Source organism: Bufo bufo, chromosome 4 (assembly GCF_905171765.1).
Source record: "Bufo bufo chromosome 4, aBufBuf1.1, whole genome shotgun sequence".
Lineage (NCBI taxonomy): Eukaryota > Metazoa > Chordata > Amphibia > Anura > Bufonidae > Bufo > Bufo bufo.
The window spans coordinates 269,759,115-269,780,243 of NC_053392.1; the positions used below are offsets into that span (position 1 = coordinate 269,759,115).

Below are 21,129 nucleotides of genomic sequence, written 5' to 3' on the forward strand. Positions count from 1 at the left end.
AGGACAGCGTCCTGACAGCACCCCAAAAAGCCCTTTTTAGGGCTGCAACATTAGTCTGCTTTTTTTTTTTCCTTTATATACATATTGCAGTTGCCTGGCCTGCCTGTGTGTGAGGAGCTGCAGGCCCACAGACTGTAGTGTGCCCACTGCCAGTGCTCACCCCTGTCATTCCGTGTGGCACAGGACTTTGCTTAAAAAAAGGCACTTAATTTTTACACTTTAATCTAAGGTTAGTTGCCTGCCAGTGTGTGTCAGGCTGACTTCCACTGACTGTAGTGTGCCCACTGCCAGTGCCCACCACTCATACCGGCTGGCACAGGACTTTGCATAAAAAAGGCATTTAATTTTTACACTTTAGTGTAATTTCAGCTGCTTGCCTGCTGCTAGTGTGTGTCAGGCCGACTTCAACTGACTGTAGTGTGCCCACTGCCAGTGCCCACCCCTGTCATCCCGTGTGGCACAGGACTTTGCTTAAAAAAAAGGCACTTCATTTTTACACTTTAATCTAAGGTTAGTTGCCTGCCAGTGTGTGTCAGGCCGACTTCAACTGACTGTAGTGTGCCCACTGCCAGTGCCCACCCCTGTCATCCCGAGTGGCACAGGACTTTGCTTAAAAAATAGGCACTTAATTTTTACACTTTAATCTAAGGTTAGTTGCCTGCCAGTGTGTGTCAGGCTGACTTCCACTGACTGTAGTGTGCCCACTGCCAGTGCCCACCACTCATACCGGCTGGCACAGGACTTTGCTTAAAAAAGGCATTTAATTTTTACACTTTAATGTAATTTCAGCTGCTTGCCTGCTGCTAGTGTGTGTCAGGCCGACTTCAACTGACTGTAGTGTGCCCACTGCCAGTGCCCACCCCTGTCATACCGAGTGGCACAGGACTTTGCTTAAAAAATAGGCACTTAATTTTTACACTTTAATCTAAGGTTAGTTGCCTGCCAGTGTGTGTCAGGCTGACTTCCACTGACTGTAGTGTGCCCACTGCCAGTGCCCACCACTCATACCGGCTGGCACAGGACTTTGCTTAAAAAAGGCATTTAATTTTTACACTTTAATGTAATTTCAGCTGCTTGCCTGCTGCTAATGTGTGTCAGGCCGACTTCAACTGACTGTAGTGTGCCCACTGCCAGTGCCCACCCCTGTCATACCGAGTGGCACAGGACTTTGCTTAAAAAATAGGCACTTAATTTTTACACTTTAATCTAAGGTTAGTTGCCTGCCAGTGTGTGTCAGGCTGACTTCCACTGACTGTAGTGTGCCCACTGCCAGTGCCCACCACTCATACCGGCTGGCACAGGACTTTGCATAAAAAAGGCATTTAATTTTTACACTTTAGTGTAATTTCAGCTGCTTGCCTGCTGCTAGTGTGTGTCAGGCCGACTTCAACTGACTGTAGTGTGCCCACTGCCAGTGCCCACCCCTGTCATACCGAGTGGCACAGGACTTTGCTTAAAAAATAGGCACTTAATTTTTACACTTTAATCTAAGGTTAGTTGCCTGCCAGTGTGTGTCAGGCTGACTTCCACTGACTGTAGTGTGCCCACTGCCAGTGCCCACCACTCATACCGGCTGGCACAGGACTTTGCTTAAAAAAGGCATTTAATTTTTACACTTTAATGTAATTTCAGCTGCTTGCCTGCTGCTAGTGTGTGTCAGGCCGACTTCAACTGACTGTAGTGTGCCCACTGCCAGTGCCCACCCCTGTCATACCGAGTGGCACAGGACTTTGCTTAAAAAATAGGCACTTAATTTTTACACTTTAATCTAAGGTTAGTTGCCTGCCAGTGTGTGTCAGGCTGACTTCCACTGACTGTAGTGTGCCCACTGCCAGTGCCCACCACTCATACCGGCTGGCACAGGACTTTGCATAAAAAAGGCATTTAATTTTTACACTTTAGTGTAATTTCAGCTGCTTGCCTGCTGCTAGTGTGTGTCAGGCCGACTTCAACTGACTGTAGTGTGCCCACTGCCAGTGCCCACCCCTGTCATACCGAGTGGCACAGGACTTTGCTTAAAAAATAGGCACTTAATTTTTACACTTTAATCTAAGGTTAGTTGCCTGCCAGTGTGTGTCAGGCTGACTTCCACTGACTGTAGTGTGCCCACTGCCAGTGCCCACCACTCATACCGGCTGGCACAGGACTTTGCTTAAAAAAGGCATTTAATTTTTACACTTTAATGTAATTTCAGCTGCTTGCCTGCTGCTAGTGTGTGTCAGGCCGACTTCAACTGACTGTAGTGTGCCCACTGCCAGTGCCAACCACTGATACCGGGTGGCACAGTAGCTTGCCGATAAATAAGGCATTTAATTTTTAGACAGTAGTCTAAATTCAGTTGCTTGCCTGCTGCCAGTGTGTGTCAGGCCCGCTTCCACTGACTGTAGTGTGCCCACTGCCAGTGCCAACCACTGATACCGGGTGGCACAGTAGCTTGCCGATAAATAAGGCATTTAATTTTTAGACAGTAGTCTAAATTCAGTTGCTTGCCTGCTGCCAGTGTGTGTCAGGCCCTCTTCCACTGACTGTAGTGTGCCTACTGCCAGTGCCAACCACTCATACCGGGTGGCACAGTAGCTTGCCGATAAATAAGGCATTTAATTTTTACACTTTAGTGTAATTTCAGTTGCTTGCCTGCTGCCAGTGTGTGTCAGGCCCGCTTCCACTGACTGTAGTGTGCCCACTGCCAGTGCCAACCACTGATACCGGGTGGCACAGTAGCTTGCCGATAAATAAGGCATTTAATTTTTAGACAGTAGTCTAAATTCAGTTGCTTGCCTGCTGCCAGTCAGTGTGTCAGGCCCTCTTCCACTGACTGTAGTGTGCCCACTGCCAGTGCCAACCACTGATACCGGGTGGCACAGTAGCTTGCCGATAAATAAGGCATTTAATTTTTACACTTTAGTGTAATTTCAGTTGCTTGCCTGCTGCCAGTGTGTGTCAGGCCCGCTTCTACTGACTGTAGTGTGCCCACTGCCAGTGCCAACCACTGATACCGGGTGGCACAGTAGCTTGTCGATAAATAAGGCATTTAATTTTTACACTTTAGTGTAATTTCAGTTGCTTGCCTGCTGCCAGTGTGTGTCAGGCCCGCTTCCACTGACTGTAGTGTGCCCACTGCCAGTGCCAACCACTGATACCGGGTGGCACAGTAGCTTGTCGATAAATAAGGCATTTAATTTTTACACTTTAGTGTAATTTCAGTTGCTTGCCTGCTGCCAGTGTGTGTCAGGCCCGCTTCCACTGACTGTAGTGTGCCCACTGCCAGTGCCAACCACTGATACCGGGTGGCACAGTAGCTTGCCGATAAATAAGGCATTTAATTTTTAGACAGTAGTCTAAATTCAGTTGCTTGCCTGCTGCCAGTGTGTGTCAGGCCCTCTTCCACTGACTGTAGTGTGCCCACTGCCAGTGCCAACCATTCATACCGGGTGGCACAGTAGCTTGCCGATAAATAAGGCATTTAATTTTTACACTTTAGTGTAATTTCAGTTGCTTGCCTGCTGCCAGTGTGTGTCAGGCCCTCTTCCACTGACTGTAGTGTGCCCACTGCCAGTGCCAACCACTGATACCGGGTGGCACAGTAGCTTGCCGATAAATAAGGCATTTAATTTTTAGACAGTAGTCTAAATTCAGTTGCTTGCCTGCTGCCAGTGTGTGTCAGGCCCTCTTCCACTGACTGTAGTGTGCCCACTGCCAGTGCCAACCATTCATACCGGGTGGCACAGTAGCTTGCCGATAAATAAGGCATTTAATTTTTACACTTTAGTGTAATTTCAGTTGCTTGCCTGCTGCCAGTGTGTGTCAGGCCCTCTTCCACTGACTGTAGTGTGCCCACTGCCAGTGCCAACCACTGATACCGGGTGGCACAGTAGCTTGCCGATAAATAAGGCATTTAATTTTTAGACAGTAGTCTAAATTCAGTTGCTTGCCTGCTGCCAGTGTGTGTCAGGCCCACTTCCACAGACTGTAGTGTGCCCACTGCCAGTGCCAACCACTCATACCGGGTGGCACAGTACCTAGCACGCGTAGTACCACTTATCTAAAAAAAAAATGACAGGCAGAGGCAGGCCACCCCGCAGGGGCCGTCGTGGTCGTGGTGCTGTGATTTCCACTGTCCCTGGAATAATGCCCAGTTTTCAGAGGCCACGTACCCTGAACCCGAAAAATTCAGAGGACGTAGTTGACTGGCTTAGACAGGACACCCAATCTTCAACAGCTTCCGCTAAGAACCTTGACGCACCATCCTCCTCCAACTCAGCTTCGGTCACCTGCTCTCAAGTTACCACGCACCCGCCCGTCGCCACTACCACCACAGCCACCACAGCCGCTTCACTTGATCCGTCAGAGGAGTTATTTACACATCAGTTGGATGCAATTAGTGATGCGCAACCATTATTGCCAGATGATGTAGATTACGGGGATATGTCTCAGTCAGGCAGGATTACACACATGGACGTACAGTGTGATGATGATGATGTTGTACCCGCTGCTGCTTCCTTTGCTGAGGTGTCAGATACAAGTGAAGCGGTTGATGATGACGATGTGTCCACGGATGCCACGTGGGTGCCTGCTCGAAGAGAAGAAGAGGGGGAAAGTTCTGAAGGGGAGACAGAGAGAATGAGGAGACGAGTTGGAAGCAGGGGGAGGTCGTCGCAAGGAGTTAGTGGCACAGTCAGACAGCATGTATCGGCACCTGGGGTCAGCCAGACAGCACGCCAGTCAACGCATGCTGTTGCCACCACTAGAATGCCGTCATTGCAAAGCTCAGCAGTGTGGCATTTTTTTTGTGTGTCTGCCTCTGATAAAAGCAATGCCATTTGCAACCTGTGCCAAAAGAAACTGAGTCGTGGGAAGTCCAACACCCACCTTGGTACAACTGCTTTGCGAAGGCACATGATCTCACATCACAAACGCCTATGGGATCAACACATGAGTACAAGCAGCACACAAACTCAAAGCCACCATGCTCCTCCTGGTCCTGCATCTTCAGCCACGTCAACCACTGCTGTCCTCCCTGCCCCCTCTCAACCACCCGCCACTCCATCTCTCACCTTCAGCAGTTCCTGCTCATCTGCCCACAGTCAGGTGTCTGTCAAGGACATGTTTGAGCATAAGAAGCCAATGTCACAAAGTCACCCCCTTGCCCGGCGACTGACAGCTGGCTTGACGGAACTCTTAGCCCGCCAGCTTTTACCATACCAGCTGGTAGAGTCTGAGGCCTTCAAAAAATTTGTCGCTATTGGGACACCACAGTGGAAGGTACCCGGACGAAATTTTTTTTCAAAAAAGGCAATCCCAAACCTCTACCATGTCATTGAAAAGGAAGTCATGGCATCTCTGGCATACAGTGTTGGGGCAAGGGTCCATCTGACCACTGATACCTGGTCTGCAAAGCACGGTCAGGGCAGGTATATCACGTATACTGCGCATTGGGTCAACCTGCTGACGGCTGACAAGCATGGAATGCGTGGCTCTGCAGCGGAGTTGGTGACACCACCACGACTTGCAGGCAGACCTACTGCCACCTCCTCTACTCCTACTCCATCCTCTTTAATTTCCTCCTCGGCTGAGTCCTCTTCTGCTGCGGCGTCTGGCTGCACATCAACTGATTCCCCCCAGCTCCCCAGGGGCTATTCCACATCCCGGATACGACAGTGTAACGCTATCTTGGGGTTGACTTGCCTGAAAGCAGAGAGCCACACAGGACCAGCACTCCTGTCCGCCCTGAACGCACAGGTGGATCAGTGGCTGACCCCGCACCAACTGGAGATCGGCAAAGTGGTGTGTGACAATGGAAGCAATCTGTTGGCGGCATTAAATTTGGGCAAGTTGTCACATGTGCCGTGCATGGCACATGTGTTGAATCTCATCGTACAACGTTTTGTGTCTAAGTACCCAGGCTTACAGGACGTCCTCAAGCAGGCCAGGAAGGTGTGTGGCCATTTCAGGCGTTCCTACACGGCCATGGCGCACTTTTCCGATATTCAGCGGCGAAACAACATGCCAGTGAGGCGCTTGATATGCGACAGCCCGACACGTTGGAATTCAACACTCCTAATGTTCGACCGCCTGCTCCAACAAGAAAAAGCCGTCAACGAGTATTTGTATGACCGGGGTGCTAGGACAGCCTCTGCGGAGCTGGGAATCTTTTTGCCACGTTACTGGACACTCATGCGCAATGCCTGTAGGCTTATGCGTCCTTTTGAGGAGGTGACAAACCTAGTCAGTCGCACCGAAGGCACCATCAGCGACCTCATCCCATTTGTTTTCTTCCTGGAGCGTGCCCTGCGAAGAGTTCTGGATCAGGCTGTAGATGAGCGTGAAGAGGAAGAGGAAGAGTTGTGGTCACCATCACCACCAGAAACAGCCTTGTCATCATCGCTTGCCGGACCTGCAGCAACGCTGGAAGAGGAGTATGAGGAAGAGGAGTCAGAGGAGGAATGTGGCGGCTTTGAGGAGGAGGAAGACCAACCACAGCAGGCACCCCAGGGTGCTCGTTGTTGTCACCTATCTGGGACCCATGGTGTTGTACGTGGCTGGGGGGAAGAACAGACCGTCAATGACATCAGTGAGGACGAGGAACGGGAAATGAGAAGCTCTGCATCCAACCTTGTTCAAATGGGGTCTTTCATGCTGTCATGTCTGTTGAGGGACCCACGTATAAAAAGGATAAAGGAGAACGATCTGTACTGGGTGACCACGCTACTAGACCCCCGGTATAAGCAGAAAGTGGCAGAAATGTTACCAAATTACCGAAAGTCGGAAAGGATGCAGCAGTTCAAAACCAAACTAAAAAATATGCTTTACACAGCTTATAAGGGAGATGTCACAGCACAACGGGAATCTAACAGGGGAAGAGGTGAGTGTAATCCTCCTCCTACCACGGCGGCAAGGACTGGACGATTTACAGATGTGTTGTTGATGGAGGACATGCGGAGCTTTTTCAGTCCTACTCATCGCCACAGCCCTTCGGGATCCAGCCTTAGAGAACGACTCGACCGACAGGTAGCAGACTACCTCGCCTTAACAGCAGATATCGACACTCTGAGGAGCAATGAACCCCTTCACTACTGGGTGTGCAGGCTTGACCTGTGGCCTGAGCTATCCCAGTTTGCGATAGAACTTCTGGCCTGCCCTGCTTCAAGTGTCCTGTCAGAAAGGAGCTTCAGTGCAGCAGGAGGCATTGTCACTGACAAGAGAAGTCGCCTCGGTCAAAAAAGTGTTGATTACCTCACCTTCATAAAGATGAATGAGGCATGGATCCCGAAGGGACTGACAGTGGGGGATACGTTTGACTAACAAAAGGCCTGATTACATGCCTTGGCCTCAAAATGGTCCCCACGCTGCTGTATTTAATGTCTGCATACCGGATGACTTTCGTGAATTCTCCACCACCAACTAGGGTTCAAGCCGTAATGTTTTAGTCACTTTTCTGCCTGGAAAACATAAATTTTTCCGGCCGCTGCTACAATAGCGTCTGCAACAGTGCCATTATTTTTCAGGCATGTGTACATGCCTAATTTTTCTGTCCTATGGTGCAGCACTGTGGCTGCAAAAACAAACCAAAAAAAAAAGGCACATACAAGTGTCAATTCCCCTTCGTGATCGTTACCTTGTTGTGGTGAAGGGGCTTGCGTATCACAATGAAGCAATCATCATCACCTCTATAAAAGTGTGTTGGCAATGTTGCCACACCCCAGATGATAAGGCCGTTGCTTCATTATGGTCAGACCAAAAGCGATCGGGTGGCCACGCTACTAGACCCCCGGTATAAGCAGAAAGTGGCAGAAATGTTACCAAATTACCAAAAGTCGGAAAGGATGCAGCAGTTCAAAACCAAACTAAAAAATATGCTTTACACAGCTTATAAGGGGGATGTCAATGGGGGATTCGACAATGGTTAATCAATTCGACCGGATAGGGTCCGTAACAGGGATTAAACTGATAGCAATAGTACTAGTTAAGACACCACTCATATAGGGTGTCACAGCACATTGCTCTGTGCACGCGCAGTGCCCCAATTTGGGAGTAAGAGGACCGACCAAGCTGCTTTTTCCATCTCCCGGTTCCTGAAATCAATTCAGTTTAGTGTATGAGAGTTTGGTCTGTCACTGTGAAGGCAGTCGAAGGTACCCGGCCTAAATTTTTTTTCATAAAAGGCAATTCCTGATATGGGACGTAACAGGGATTAAACTGATGAGAATAATACTACAGAAAATACCACTCATATCGGTGGAGGGAGCCAGCGTTTTTTTAACCATCTCCCCGTTCAAAAAATCTATTTAATAAATGGCCCCCAGATTGGGGATGTTAGAGGGATTAAACTGATGAGAATAGTACTACAGAAAATACCACTCATATCGGGTGTGACAGTAAATTGCACGGCGCAGATGCAGTCACCGTGGTTTAAAACAGAGTGGAGGGAGCCAGCGTTTTTTTAACCATCTCCACGTTCGAAAAATCTATTCAATAAATGGCACCCAGATTGGGGACGTTAGAGGGATTAAACTGATGAGAATAGTACTACAGAAAATACCACTCATATCGGGTGTGACAGTAAATTGCACGGCGCAGACGCAGTCACCGTGGTTTAAAACAGAGTGGAGGGAGCCAGGTTTTTTTTAACCATCTCCCCGTTCGAAAAATCTATTCAATAAATGGCACCCAGATTGGGGACGTTAGAGGGATTAAACTGATGAGAATAGTACTACAGAAAATACCACTCATATCGGGTGTGACAGTAAATTGCACGGCGCAGACGCAGTCACCGTGGATTAAAACAGAGTGGAGGGAGCCAGCGTTTTTTTAACCATCTCCCCGTCCGAAAAATCTGTTTAATAAATGGCCCCCAGATTGGGGAGTCGGGGACGTTAGAGGGATTAAACTGATGAGAATAGTACTACAGAAAATACCACTCATATCGGGTGTGACAGTAAATTGCACGGCGCAGACGCAGTCACCGTGGATAAAAACAAAGGGGAGGGAGCCAGCGTTTTTTTAACCATCTCCCCGTTCGAAAAATCTATTCAATAAATGGCACCCAGATTGGGGACGTTAGAGGGATTAAACTGATGAGAATAGTACTACAGAAAATACCACTCATATCGGGTGTGACAGTAAATTGCACGGCGCAGACGCAGTCACCGTGGATTAAAACAGAGGGGAGGGAGCCAGCGTTTTTTTAACCATCTCCCCGTCCGAAAAATCTGTTTAATAAATGGCCCCCAGATTGGGGAGTCGGGGACGTTAGAGGGATTAAACTGATGAGAATAGTACTACAGAAAATACCACTCATATCGGGTGTGACAGTAAATTGCACGGCGCAGACGCAGTCACCGTGGATAAAAACAAAGGGGAGGGAGCCAGCGTTTTTTTAACCATCTCCCCGTTCGAAAAATCTATTCAATAAATGGCACCCAGATTGGGGACGTTAGAGGGATTAAACTGATGAGAATAGTACTACAGAAAATACCACTCATATCGGGTGTGACAGTAAATTGCACGGCGCAGACGCAGTCACCGTGGATTAAAACAGAGTGGAGGGAGCCAGCGTTTTTTTAACCATCTCCCCGTCCGAAAAATCTGTTTAATAAATGGCCCCCAGATTGGGGAGTCGGGGACGTTAGAGGGATTAAACTGATGAGAATAGTACTACAGAAAATACCATTCATATCGGGTGTGACAGTAAATTGCACGGCGCAGACGCAGTCACCGTGGATAAAAACAAAGGGGAGGGAGCCAGCGTTTTTTTAACCATCTCCCCGTTCGAAAAATCTATTCAATAAATGGCACCCAGATTGGGGACGTTAGAGGGATTAAACTGATGAGAATAGTACTACAGAAAATACCACTCATATCGGGTGTGACAGTAAATTGCACGGCGCAGACGCAGTCACCGTGGATTAAAACAGAGTGGAGGGAGCCAGCGTTTTTTTAACCATCTCCCCGTCCGAAAAATCTGTTTAATAAATGGCCCCCAGATTGGGGAGTCGGGGACGTTAGAGGGATTAAACTGATGAGAATAGTACTACAGAAAATACCACTCATATCGGGTGTGACAGTAAATTGCACGGCGCAGACGCAGTCACCGTGGATAAAAACAAAGGGGAGGGAGCCAGCTTTTTTTTAACCATCTCCCCGTTCGAAAAATCTATTCAATAAATGGCACCCAGATTGGGGACGTTAGAGGGATTAAACTGATGAGAATAGTACTACAGAAAATACCACTCATATCGGGTGTGACAGTAAATTGCACGGCGCAGACGCAGTCACCGTGGATTAAAACAGAGTGGAGGGAGCCAGCGTTTTTTTAACCATCTCCCCGTCCGAAAAATCTGTTTAATAAATGGCCCCCAGATTGGGGAGTCGGGGACGTTAGAGGGATTAAACTGATGAGAATAGTACTACAGAAAATACCACTCATATCGGGTGTGACAGTAAATTGCACGGCGCAGACGCAGTCACCGTGGATAAAAACAAAGGGGAGGGAGCCAGCGTTTTTTTAACCATCTCCCCGTTCGAAAAATCAATTCAATTGACCTTTCGGGGACCCTTGGTGTTGTACGTGGCTGGGTGGAGGAAGAAACCTTCAATGACATCACCGGGACGTGGCTAGCTTGGTATCCAACCTTGTGCAAATGGGGAGTTTGCGGTTGTGCAAATGAACTGTTTGCGGTGCATTAAAAGGGGAGTTTGGTCTGTCAATGTCTGTGATGCGGGCGTAACCCTTACACTACCTGATCGCGTACAACATCATACCTGATCGTATACACACATCTGGATGTTTTTTAAAGCACGTTTTTCCACTACAATTAGGAATGTTAGTTGATTTATGCCTTTATGGATAAGAAACCCGACTCTGCGTCCACTACGCTAATTTTCCATGGGAGTTTTGCCATAGATCCCCCTCCGGGCATGCACAGTCCAGGTGTTAGACCCCTTGAAACAACTTTCTCATCACTATTGTGGCCAGAAAGAGTCCCTGTGGGTTTAAAATTCGCCTGTCTATTGAAGTCTATGGCGGTTCGCCCGGTTCGCCAGTTCGCGAACATTTGCGGAAGTTCGCGTTCGCTGTTCGCGAACTGAAAATTTTATGTTCGCGACATCACTATACACAATGGCACCAGAGCTTTACTACTCACAAACAGCTGATCTATGGGGTTGTGTGGTGTATGACCCCGCCACTTTAAGATTGGTGACCGTCCTATCCTGAAGATAGACCATCAATATAAAAATGCTAGACAACCCTTTTAATGCCTTTCCAGAACTGGTGACTAAAGAGGTATTCATGTCTTACCATTTATAGCATATTCATAGGATATGCTATACTGTAAATGTCCAGTACCTGCAGGTTCCACCTCTGGTACTTGCAAGCCAGGAAATAGACACTGTGACTGGTAAGGTGGCTGCTCATCTGCAGCTGTGTCCACTGGTTTCAATGGACGTTTGAAATCATGATTACTCTTCTATTTTCAAAATTTCTATTGAAGTAAGTGGAAAGAGCCACATCTCCTCCATTCAAAGCAGCAGTGAGATGTCCTTAAGATGGTACTGATACCAAAGGTGGAATCCGCACCTATAAGACCTATAAGACGTTTATAGCATATCCTTTGGATAGGCCATAAATGTTGAGATGTGAATAACTCTTTGGGGAGTTAATGATTTACACTGCTCAAAAAAATAAAGGGAACACTTAAACAACACAATGTAACTCCAAGTCAATCACACTTCTGTGAAATCAAACTGTCCACTTAGGAAGCAACACTGAGTGACAATCAATTTCACACGCTGTTATGCAAATGAGATAGACAACAGGTGGAAATTATAGGCCATTAGCAAGACACCCCCAATAAAGGAGTGGTTCTGCAGGTGGTGATCACAGACCACTTCTCAGTTCCTATGCTTCCTGGCTGATGTTTTGGTCACTTTTGAATGCTGGCGGTGCTTTCACTCTAGTGGTAGCATGAGACGGAGTCTACAACCCACACAAGTGGCTCAGGTAGTGCAGCTTATCCAGGATGGCACATCAATGCGAGCTGTGGCAAGAAGGTTTGCTGTGTCTGTCAGCGTAGTGTCCAGAGCATGGAGGCGCTACCAGGAGACAGGCCAGTACATCAGGAGACGTGGAGGAGGCCGTAGGAGGGCAACAACCCAGCAGCAGGACCGCTACCTCCGCCTTTGTGTAAGGAGGAACAGGAGGAGCACTGCCAGAGCCCTGCAAAATGACCTCCAGCAGGCCACAAATGTGCATGTGTCTGCTCAAACGGTCAGAAACAGACTCCATGAGGGTGATATGAGGGCCCCACGTCCACAGGTGGGGGTTGTGCTTACAGCCCAACACCGTGCAGGACGTTTGGCATTTGCCAGAGAACACCAATATTGGCAAATTCGCCACTGGCGCCCTGTGCTCTTCACAGATGAAAGCAGGTTCACACTGAGCACATGTGACAGACATGACAGAGTCTGGAGATGCCTTGGAGAACGTTATGCTGCCTGCAACATCCTCCAGCATGACCGGTTTGGCATTGGGTCAGTAATGGTGTGGGGTGGCATTTCTTTGGAGGGCCGCACAGCCCTCCATGTGCTCGCCAGAGGTAGCCTGACTGCCATTAGGTACCGAGATGAGATCCTCAGACCCCTTGTGAGACCATATGCTGGTGCGGTTGGCCCTGGGTTCCTCCTAATGCAAGACAATGCTAGACCTCATGTGGCTGGAGTGTGTCAGCAGTTCCTGCAAGACGAAGGCATTGATGCTATGGACTGGCCCGCCCATTCCCCAGACCTGAATCCAATTGAGCACATCTGGGACATCATGTCTCGCTCTATCCACCAACATCACGTTGCACCACAGACTGTCCAGGAGTTGGCAGATGCTTTAGTCCAGGTCTGGGAGGAGATCCCTCAGGAGATCGTCCGCCACCTCATCAGGAGCATGCACAGGCGTTGTAGGGAGGTCATACAGGCATGTGGAGGCCACACACACTACTGAGCCTCATTTTGACTTGTTTTAAGGACATTACATCAAAGTTGGATCAGCCTGTAGTGTGTTTTTCCACTTTAATTTTCAGTGTGACTCCAAATCCAGAACTCCATGGGTTAAAAAATTTGATTTCCATTTTTTTATTTTTGTGTGATTTTGTTGTCAGCACATTCAACTATGTAAAGAACAAAGTATTTCAGAAGAATATTTAATTAATTCAGATCTAGGATGTGTTATTTTTGTGTTCCCTTTATTTTTTTTGAGCAGTGTATTTTGCATTTCAATCAACTGATTTATTCTGCAAGCCAAATGTATTTACATTGAAAAAAAAATATTTACATTTGACCTAAGATGCATGATACATATATATTTTGTAAAATGAAAGAGAAAGGCAGCTATTTTGTACCTCTTGGTCCTACATCTCCTTGAAATCCTACTAGACCGTATCCTTTTGGACCTATGTCTCCTTTTTCTCCAGAATCACCTGCATATTTCAGCAAGAAAAGAATTGTGTCATGTGTGCTATCTACAAAAAGTATAAATTATTTGCATGCCATTTTATAAATATTACCGTACCATAAGAATTCTCAAAGTGGTCTATACTCAACCTTGTAGGGACACTTCCATTAACATTTATTTCAGCACATAGTAACAACCTACTGTATATGTGAATATTCTATATGTTCCTTTTATATATAGAATGGGTGGATGGTTTTCTGTATATATATTTTTACGTCACTCCGTGTATTCTATTTCCTGGCCTTGTTAGCTTCCTTTTCGTTGGACTTTTCTCACAGCAAAGAGCCTCACTTAACTTTCTCAATCAGACCATCACTGCAGTAGGTAGAGCTCCCCTGTGGTGACTATGTGAGAGCATCACACATTAAAGTAATCCATGTGGGACTCTTCAGTGGGCTTCTTTATCTAGGCCTATCAAGAGAACAATGGCGCTGTCATACTGTATAAAAATTCTACACCTACTATTATCATGAGGATTGCCTTTCAGATAACATCTTTCCCTTGGAGCAACAATAAACTGACAATGGATTACCTGTCGGCAGTGTTACACTGCCAGATCATCGCTAATGAGAGTTACTACGAATGCTTATTAGCAATCATCTGGCAGACAATCTGCCAGTCTAATATAGCCTTTTATATATGTGTTGACTGCTACAGAAGGACAATAATTTTATTTTATATCAATGGTGTAGTACTGCTGAAAGTAAAAAGAAAGACAGACAAAAATTCCTCTAAAAATTGCTTTGTATGCTTTCTATGAACATTCAGTAAAACATGCTTTCTGATGAATATATACCTGCAAAATAGCATAATATACAATGCATTGTTATTAGTGCCATTTAATTTCCAGTAATACCATGTCCAATATTAGATATTCATTATTTTTACTTGTGGATAGTGGATGACATTAGATGAAGTAAATTATAAAAATTATTTATACACATAGGGTCATCCACAATACCGAGATTTCTCTAAAGATAATACCTTTCTGCCCCTGCTTTCCAGGATCGCCAGATTCTCCATAAAATCCTTCTGAACCATCTTCACCATCAATTCCATTCAATCCAGGTTTACCCTAAAAAAATATTTAATGAATACATTCTATCAATAATTTTGGAAACTAAACATAAAAAGTATAATAAGCTATTCAATGGTAGAGTAAGTCTACTGGATCATAGAGCAAGTGCAACAAACTTTAAACAGTTCTTGTCAGAAGATATAGAAACTAGTTAAAGGTTAACATCCTTACTTAGGATAGGTTCACATCCCCATTTGGTAAATCCAGTAGTCTGTACCGCCATAGGAGCAGACTACTGGAGCTACTGTAACTGGTTTCCCATTTCACTATAATTGGATCAGAAAAATACCACTGCATGCAGGCATGCTTGTAGGCTGGTTTTAAAAGGAAAATTCCATGGTCCATATTTGAGGCACTGATGCTATACAGCTGCTACATTCTACTACATTCAAACTGCTAGACGGAACCTGGATTCATTCTGATCTCTCTGTGATGTGAGAGGACCCAACCACTCTAATTTCAATGATATGAATCACTGTACAGTCACTATGAAAAATTATTATGTGGTTCAGGAATATTAACAATCAGAATTATAACAAATGCAGAATTCATCTAAAACAATGGTTTAGATTGAAATTAGCCAAAGTGGAAGCAAAGTCTGCTAATTGGAGCAGCGCCACAGGCGGGAATTTCGTGGGTAAGTGTCTGGCCTGTCACTGCTGCAGCAAGTGGGCACTTCTTTAACTGCAGGGACAGCCCCCCACATAGGTGAGGCAATCGTTATAGACCGCGTAACCCTGGAGGTAAGTGGGGGTTGGCAGCAGGGCCGTGGGAAATGAGCGCCTTCATTGAGAAAGCGCTCATCTCTCTATCCTCAGAACGGCGACGTGTTAGATGCTGTGACGTCTCCCTTCCCCGTTCCCTCTGATAGGCTTCAGGTCTAGTGCCTGTAGCCTATCAGAGGCCAGCGCAATAACATCATCATCATTGCGCCTCCTGACCGCTGGACACAGGCCGGAAGAGGTCTGTACCACATCACATGGAGGTATTAATGTTTTGGTTTTTTTCATTTGGCAACATGCTGCTGGGCCACTATGGGAAAGGGGGGGGGAGTAATGTGAGGGCGTCTACTGGGGGCACTATATAGGGGCATTTTATACTGGCGAACTATGGGGAACGGTGTTAGAGGAGCACTATGTGGGTATCTACTGCGGGCACTATATAGGGTATTTTATACTGGCGCACATTAGACAAGAGAATATCTACATCATAGGAGACATCACTGGATGTAAGAGGTATGTGGTACTGTATTCTCCTGTATGTTTTGTAGTGCTGTATGTAATTTTAGGAGGGAAGAGATAAGGTTGAGAATTTGATATGGAGATGGGGGGGCACCGTTTCAATTTTCCTCTCAGGCAGCAGATAGGCTAGGTGCACCCCTGCCTCCATAGGGGGAGAAGCCCTGCTGATGAGACCGATTTGCTCATCTCTAATTGAAACACAAAGCAGCATTCAAGTATGCAGACAAACCAGTAAAAAGGAAAGACAATGGGGACAATTTATTATAACTAGCATTTCATATGTCAGTATTTATTTTAACAATTCGCTGTCATAGAGTGCAGCAAGTTTATTGAGAGGTGCATCTCGGGAGGTCTGTGACCTGAAACAGAAATGTATGCCAGCTAGCAGCTGGCGCATATTTCAATTGTAATTTACACTAGTTTCGTAGATTTAAATTGTGTTAAATCAGTAGGGCCAAGATTCCCACCCACCCCCACTCCACCCACTTTTCAAAAAGTGCCATGTATGCCATAAATGGGCAAAAAGTCATGGAGGGGCTAATACAAAAGTTAGCATTTTTGGCACCACTATTCTGTCACAGTGAGTTTGATACTTTCTTCCCATTCACCCACATGTAACAACAGTTGTGCACCACTTATTTGTGCATTTCTAAAGAGAAATATGAAGTGATAGTTGCATTTTTTTTGCAAATGATGACTTGATGACTTTTCTTGTTGCTAGTCAAATTTGAAAAGTGACAAGAAAAGTGTGCATAGTTTCCAAGGAAACATATTTTTAGTCAAATTTATTGACAAAGGGATCTGAAAGCAGTGCACAATTTGGTGCAAATCTACATGCTTAAAAAAACGGACTAAAAATAGACACGAAAAGAGCCTAGAATGACACTTGTGAGCCAAGATCTTATTATTGCTCCATCCCAAAAAAACAGCCATTAAACTGATAAGATCTTATTTGGCATAGTCCAAAGAATAAAAGCTTATCAAAACATAATAAACAGTTTGGCATATTGCTCGATGTTTGACCACAAAGTATGTTATTGACTATTCAGGTCAATTCTTTTTTTTTTTTAAACAGACTATTAATAGAGTAAATAAAACCCAGATCAAGGATCCTGCAATCCTGATTTTAACATTTTAGTTCAACTTCTAGAATAATATTTGATTAAAGTACTAAATGCTAAACTATTAATGCTAAAATATTTAAATACTAAATCATAATACTAATAATAATACTAAAATATTAAAACTCAATTGTGAAGGATTTGAACATCAAATGCAAAAGAAATCTACAGTCAAAGATGACTTGTCTTTTCTTAGCTGACAGAGAATTTAAGGGGTTTTCCAAGATCACAATATTGATGTCCTATCCTTGGGAAGCCAATAAGCTGTTTTAAGGAGGTGTGGCAATCAGATGGGCACTGCAGCCTCTTCATTGTTTGCACTATCTATATATAAGAACTCCATATACTTAGGGCTGTATTACACCAACAGATTATCTGACCAGTAGTTGGTGTGTATGACAAAAGATCTGTGTGTGTAAACGGCCGTCTGACCAATGATCGGTCAGAAAATCTATCAGATAATCTGTAGGTGTAACACAGCCCTCACTAGCAGCTGTTCTGGTAATGCAGCTTTTTTTCAATTCACTTGAAAATCAGTGATCTGATAATAATGGCCTACCCTAAGGATAGGCCATCAATACGGTGATCTCAGAAAACCCCTTTTAATCCTTGGAGTTATGATTGTGTTCATACTTATTATTACATTTATGATGCTATGGAAACTTGCGTTACAAAGACTTTCTAAATTTGATTTATGTATGTTAAAAATATTCTGAGTTTATACATGATAATACTTTTTTAGCCCCAAAAAATTGTTGGTGTAGGCACAGCTGTTGGACTGATTTTCACTTAATAACTCTTAATAGCTGACAAATGGAAACCAGTGGCTAGCAACATTACTACCCCAGCCCAGCACCCAGGGCCGCTGATAGGCCAGTACAGCTGGCCCAGTTGTACCGGGCCCGGCTGGCAGGGGGGCCCGGGCTGCCGACTCCCGAGCCATTTTAATTTTTTTGCTGTCAGTGGGCTGGCTCCAGTAACAGCAGGCAGTGTGGGGGCGGCGCTCACTCACTGACGTCACACGCCTGCTCCTCCCACTAGGCGGCGCAGGCGCGTGACGTCAGTGAGTGAGCGCTGCCGCCCGCACTTGTTACTGGAGGCTGGAGGGTGGAGGGAGGAGGCAGGAGCTGAATGTAAGGTAGTATTTTAGTAAAGAGATGAGCGCTGTGCCTGTGCTAAAATTAAAGTTACTGTCTGCAGTCTGCACGGCTGCACCGATTTATAAATGTATACTACTGTGAGTGGCGGGGGGGGATCTATATGGATGACGTCATGACGGCACTGTTATAGGGAGGGCGGGGGATCCGTGGATGGCACTGTTATGGGGGGGGGGTCTGTCATGTGGATGACACTTATGGGGGGGGGCCGGGGGGTCTGTGGATGACACTTATGGGGGGGATCTGTGGATGGCACCATTATGGAGGGGGATCTGTGGATGACACTGTTATGGGGGGGATCTGTGGATGACACTGTTATGGGGGGATCTGTGGATGACTGTTATGGGGGGATCTGTGGATGGCACTGTTATGGAGGGTATCTGTGAATGGCACTGTTATGGAGGGGTATCTGTGGATGACACATAGCATAAGATGCTATATACGGTATGTGTCATCCACAGATCCCCCTCTATAACAGTGCCATCCACAGATCCCCCCATAACAGTGCCATCCACAGATCCCCCCATAACAGTGCCATCCACAGATCCCCTCCATAACAGTGCCATCCACAGATCCTCTCCATAACAGTGCCATCCACAGATCCCCTCCATAACAGTGCCATCCACAGATCCCCTCCATAACAGTGCCATCCACAGATCCCCTCCATAACAGTGCCATCCACAGATCCCCTCCATAACAATGCCATCCACAGATCCCCTCCATAACAGTGCCATCCACAGATCCCCTCCATAAAAGTGCCATTCACAGATCCCCTCCATAACAGTGCCATTCACAGATCCCCTCCATAACAGCGCCATTCACAGACGACCCCCCAGCACCATAAATATCACTTGTAGACAAATCTGCATGTTGTTTCAAGGCGGCGTCTGGGGAGGGGCCAAGGGCGGGGCCAGGGGTGTGGCTGAAGGAGGGATCAGGGGGTGGAGCTGAAGGGGGCCCCGTCATGTATGCTGTACGGGGCCCCATGATTTCTATCAGCGGCCCTGCCAGCACCACTTGACTAAAGACCAGATGCTCTGCTATGGTAGATATACTTAGAGAATGGACATCAAAGGCTGCCTTGACACGCAGTAGGTTTTATTGCAGAACATTTTCTATGACTTAAAATCAGGAAGCACATGGCAGGAAGCACATAAATTTCTGCAGGACCTATTCCGGTCAATGGAACTGATTTTCAGTCGCAGAAAATTTTCTGCAACAAATTCTGCCATGTGTGAAGGCACCCTAAGGCTAAATGCACACGATCAGGATTGCGTGCGGATTTGCGTGCGGAAAATCCGCACTGTAGGTCATGTACATTTTATTCTATGAGAATTTGAAATTCTCAGTGCACACGATGCAGATTTTTTCCGCGCAGATTTTGACCTGCGGTTTCGGATTTTTAAATCCGCAGCATGTCAATTTATTTTATTTTTCCTGACCGGATTTTCTTCATTCACTTAGTAAAATCCGCACCGAAACTGCACCAAATCCGCACGCAAATCTGCACCAATTGATGCGGATTGACCGCACAGATTTGCCTGCGAACACCTGCGGATTTCAGTGCGGATGCTCCGCGCATGAATCCTGAACGTGTGCCTGTACCCTAAGAAGTAGAATGTATTCTGAAAATGGAAACTATCTACATTGCTTTTTTACTTCATTGCTGCTATTTGCATAAAATTAGTGTTACATTTATAGTGTGTTCTATGTTTTTGGTGATACCAAAATTGGTGGTGGAGGGGGAGGGTTTATTTTAATGTGCTATAGGTTTTATTTAAAAAATATTTTTAATTATGTATTTTTTCTTTACTTATTTCACAATACTCTATATTTTATGTTGTTACTTTTCTTTTTTGGTTCGCATAAAGGGACATAGAACTTCAATTGCTTTTTTTTTTCATGCCAACATATATTTTGTGTGCACAGAAATAAACTCCTCAACACTGAAATTGCAACACCAAGAAGGACAAGCCATAGGGTTATGCAAATTGAGGAAATAGGTGCTGCAAATTTTCAAGCACCTAAACATCAAAAATCGGATTAAGGCCTCTTTCACACGGCCGTTTTTTTTTCCCGTTTACTGGCCGTTTTTTGCGGTCCGTATACGGTCCGTATACGGAACCATTGATTTCAATGGGTCCGCAAAAAAAACGGAATGTGTTCCGTATGCATTCCGTTTCCGTTTTTCCGTTTTTCCGTTCCGTTTTAACATAGAACATGTCCTATATTTGGCCGCAAATCACGTTCCGTGGCTCCATTAAAGTCTATGGGTCCGCAAAAAAACGGAATGCATACGGAAGTGCATCCGTATGTCTTCCGTATCCGTTCCGTTTTTTGCGGATCCATCTATTGAAAATGTTATGCCCAGCCCAATTTTTGCTATGAAATTACTGTATACTGTATTTGCCATACGGAAAAACGGAACGGAAAAACGGAACGGAAACGGAAACACAACGGAAACAAAAAACGGAACAACGGATCCGTGAAAAACGGATCGCAAAACACTGAAAAAGCCATACGGTCGTGTGCAATAGGCCTAAGTCATTTGAGATAATTGTGTGATTCCTCCTGTTCGTCAACATGCCATTTATCGCCACGTGTCGCAAACTGAGAGAGACAAAATCCTTGAACTGAGAGATCTTGCTTTTATCACTCTGGAAGATCGATACGCACCTAGGCCAAGATATGAGCATTGTTCAACACTGCGTGTCTCGGTGGTTGGCAGAACAATGATGATTTGGGGGCTCATACATGTTACTGAATAAATCAAGATGTTTTGAACATTTGTTCCCATTATTTCATGATTTTCATATCATTAACATTTCTATCAATCCTGTAATTTCCATAATTCTATGACTTTTCCTTCTTAGAGTTGAGAAGTGTAGAAAACCATTGATTTAAACAGAAGATATGCCTAATGAAGTATATTACACACTTATAAACAAGTTCATCTTGTGAACTTTTAACCACAATAAAGGGTACCTCTTGTTCAATAAAATGGTGATATTTCATTTATCATGAGAATTAT

General features: G+C 45.5%; 1 protein-coding gene across 1 annotated transcript in view; it reads right to left on the bottom strand.

Annotated features, from left to right (window-relative positions):
• LOC120999156 (collagen alpha-1(IX) chain-like) overlaps window positions 1-21,129 on the bottom strand; it is an 81,279-nt gene that overhangs the window by 14,069 nt on the left and 46,081 nt on the right. The window contains 2 exon segments of the mRNA XM_040430031.1: window positions 13,389-13,466; window positions 14,486-14,576. Coding sequence (XP_040285965.1) covers window positions 13,389-13,466; window positions 14,486-14,576 — 169 coding nt within the window.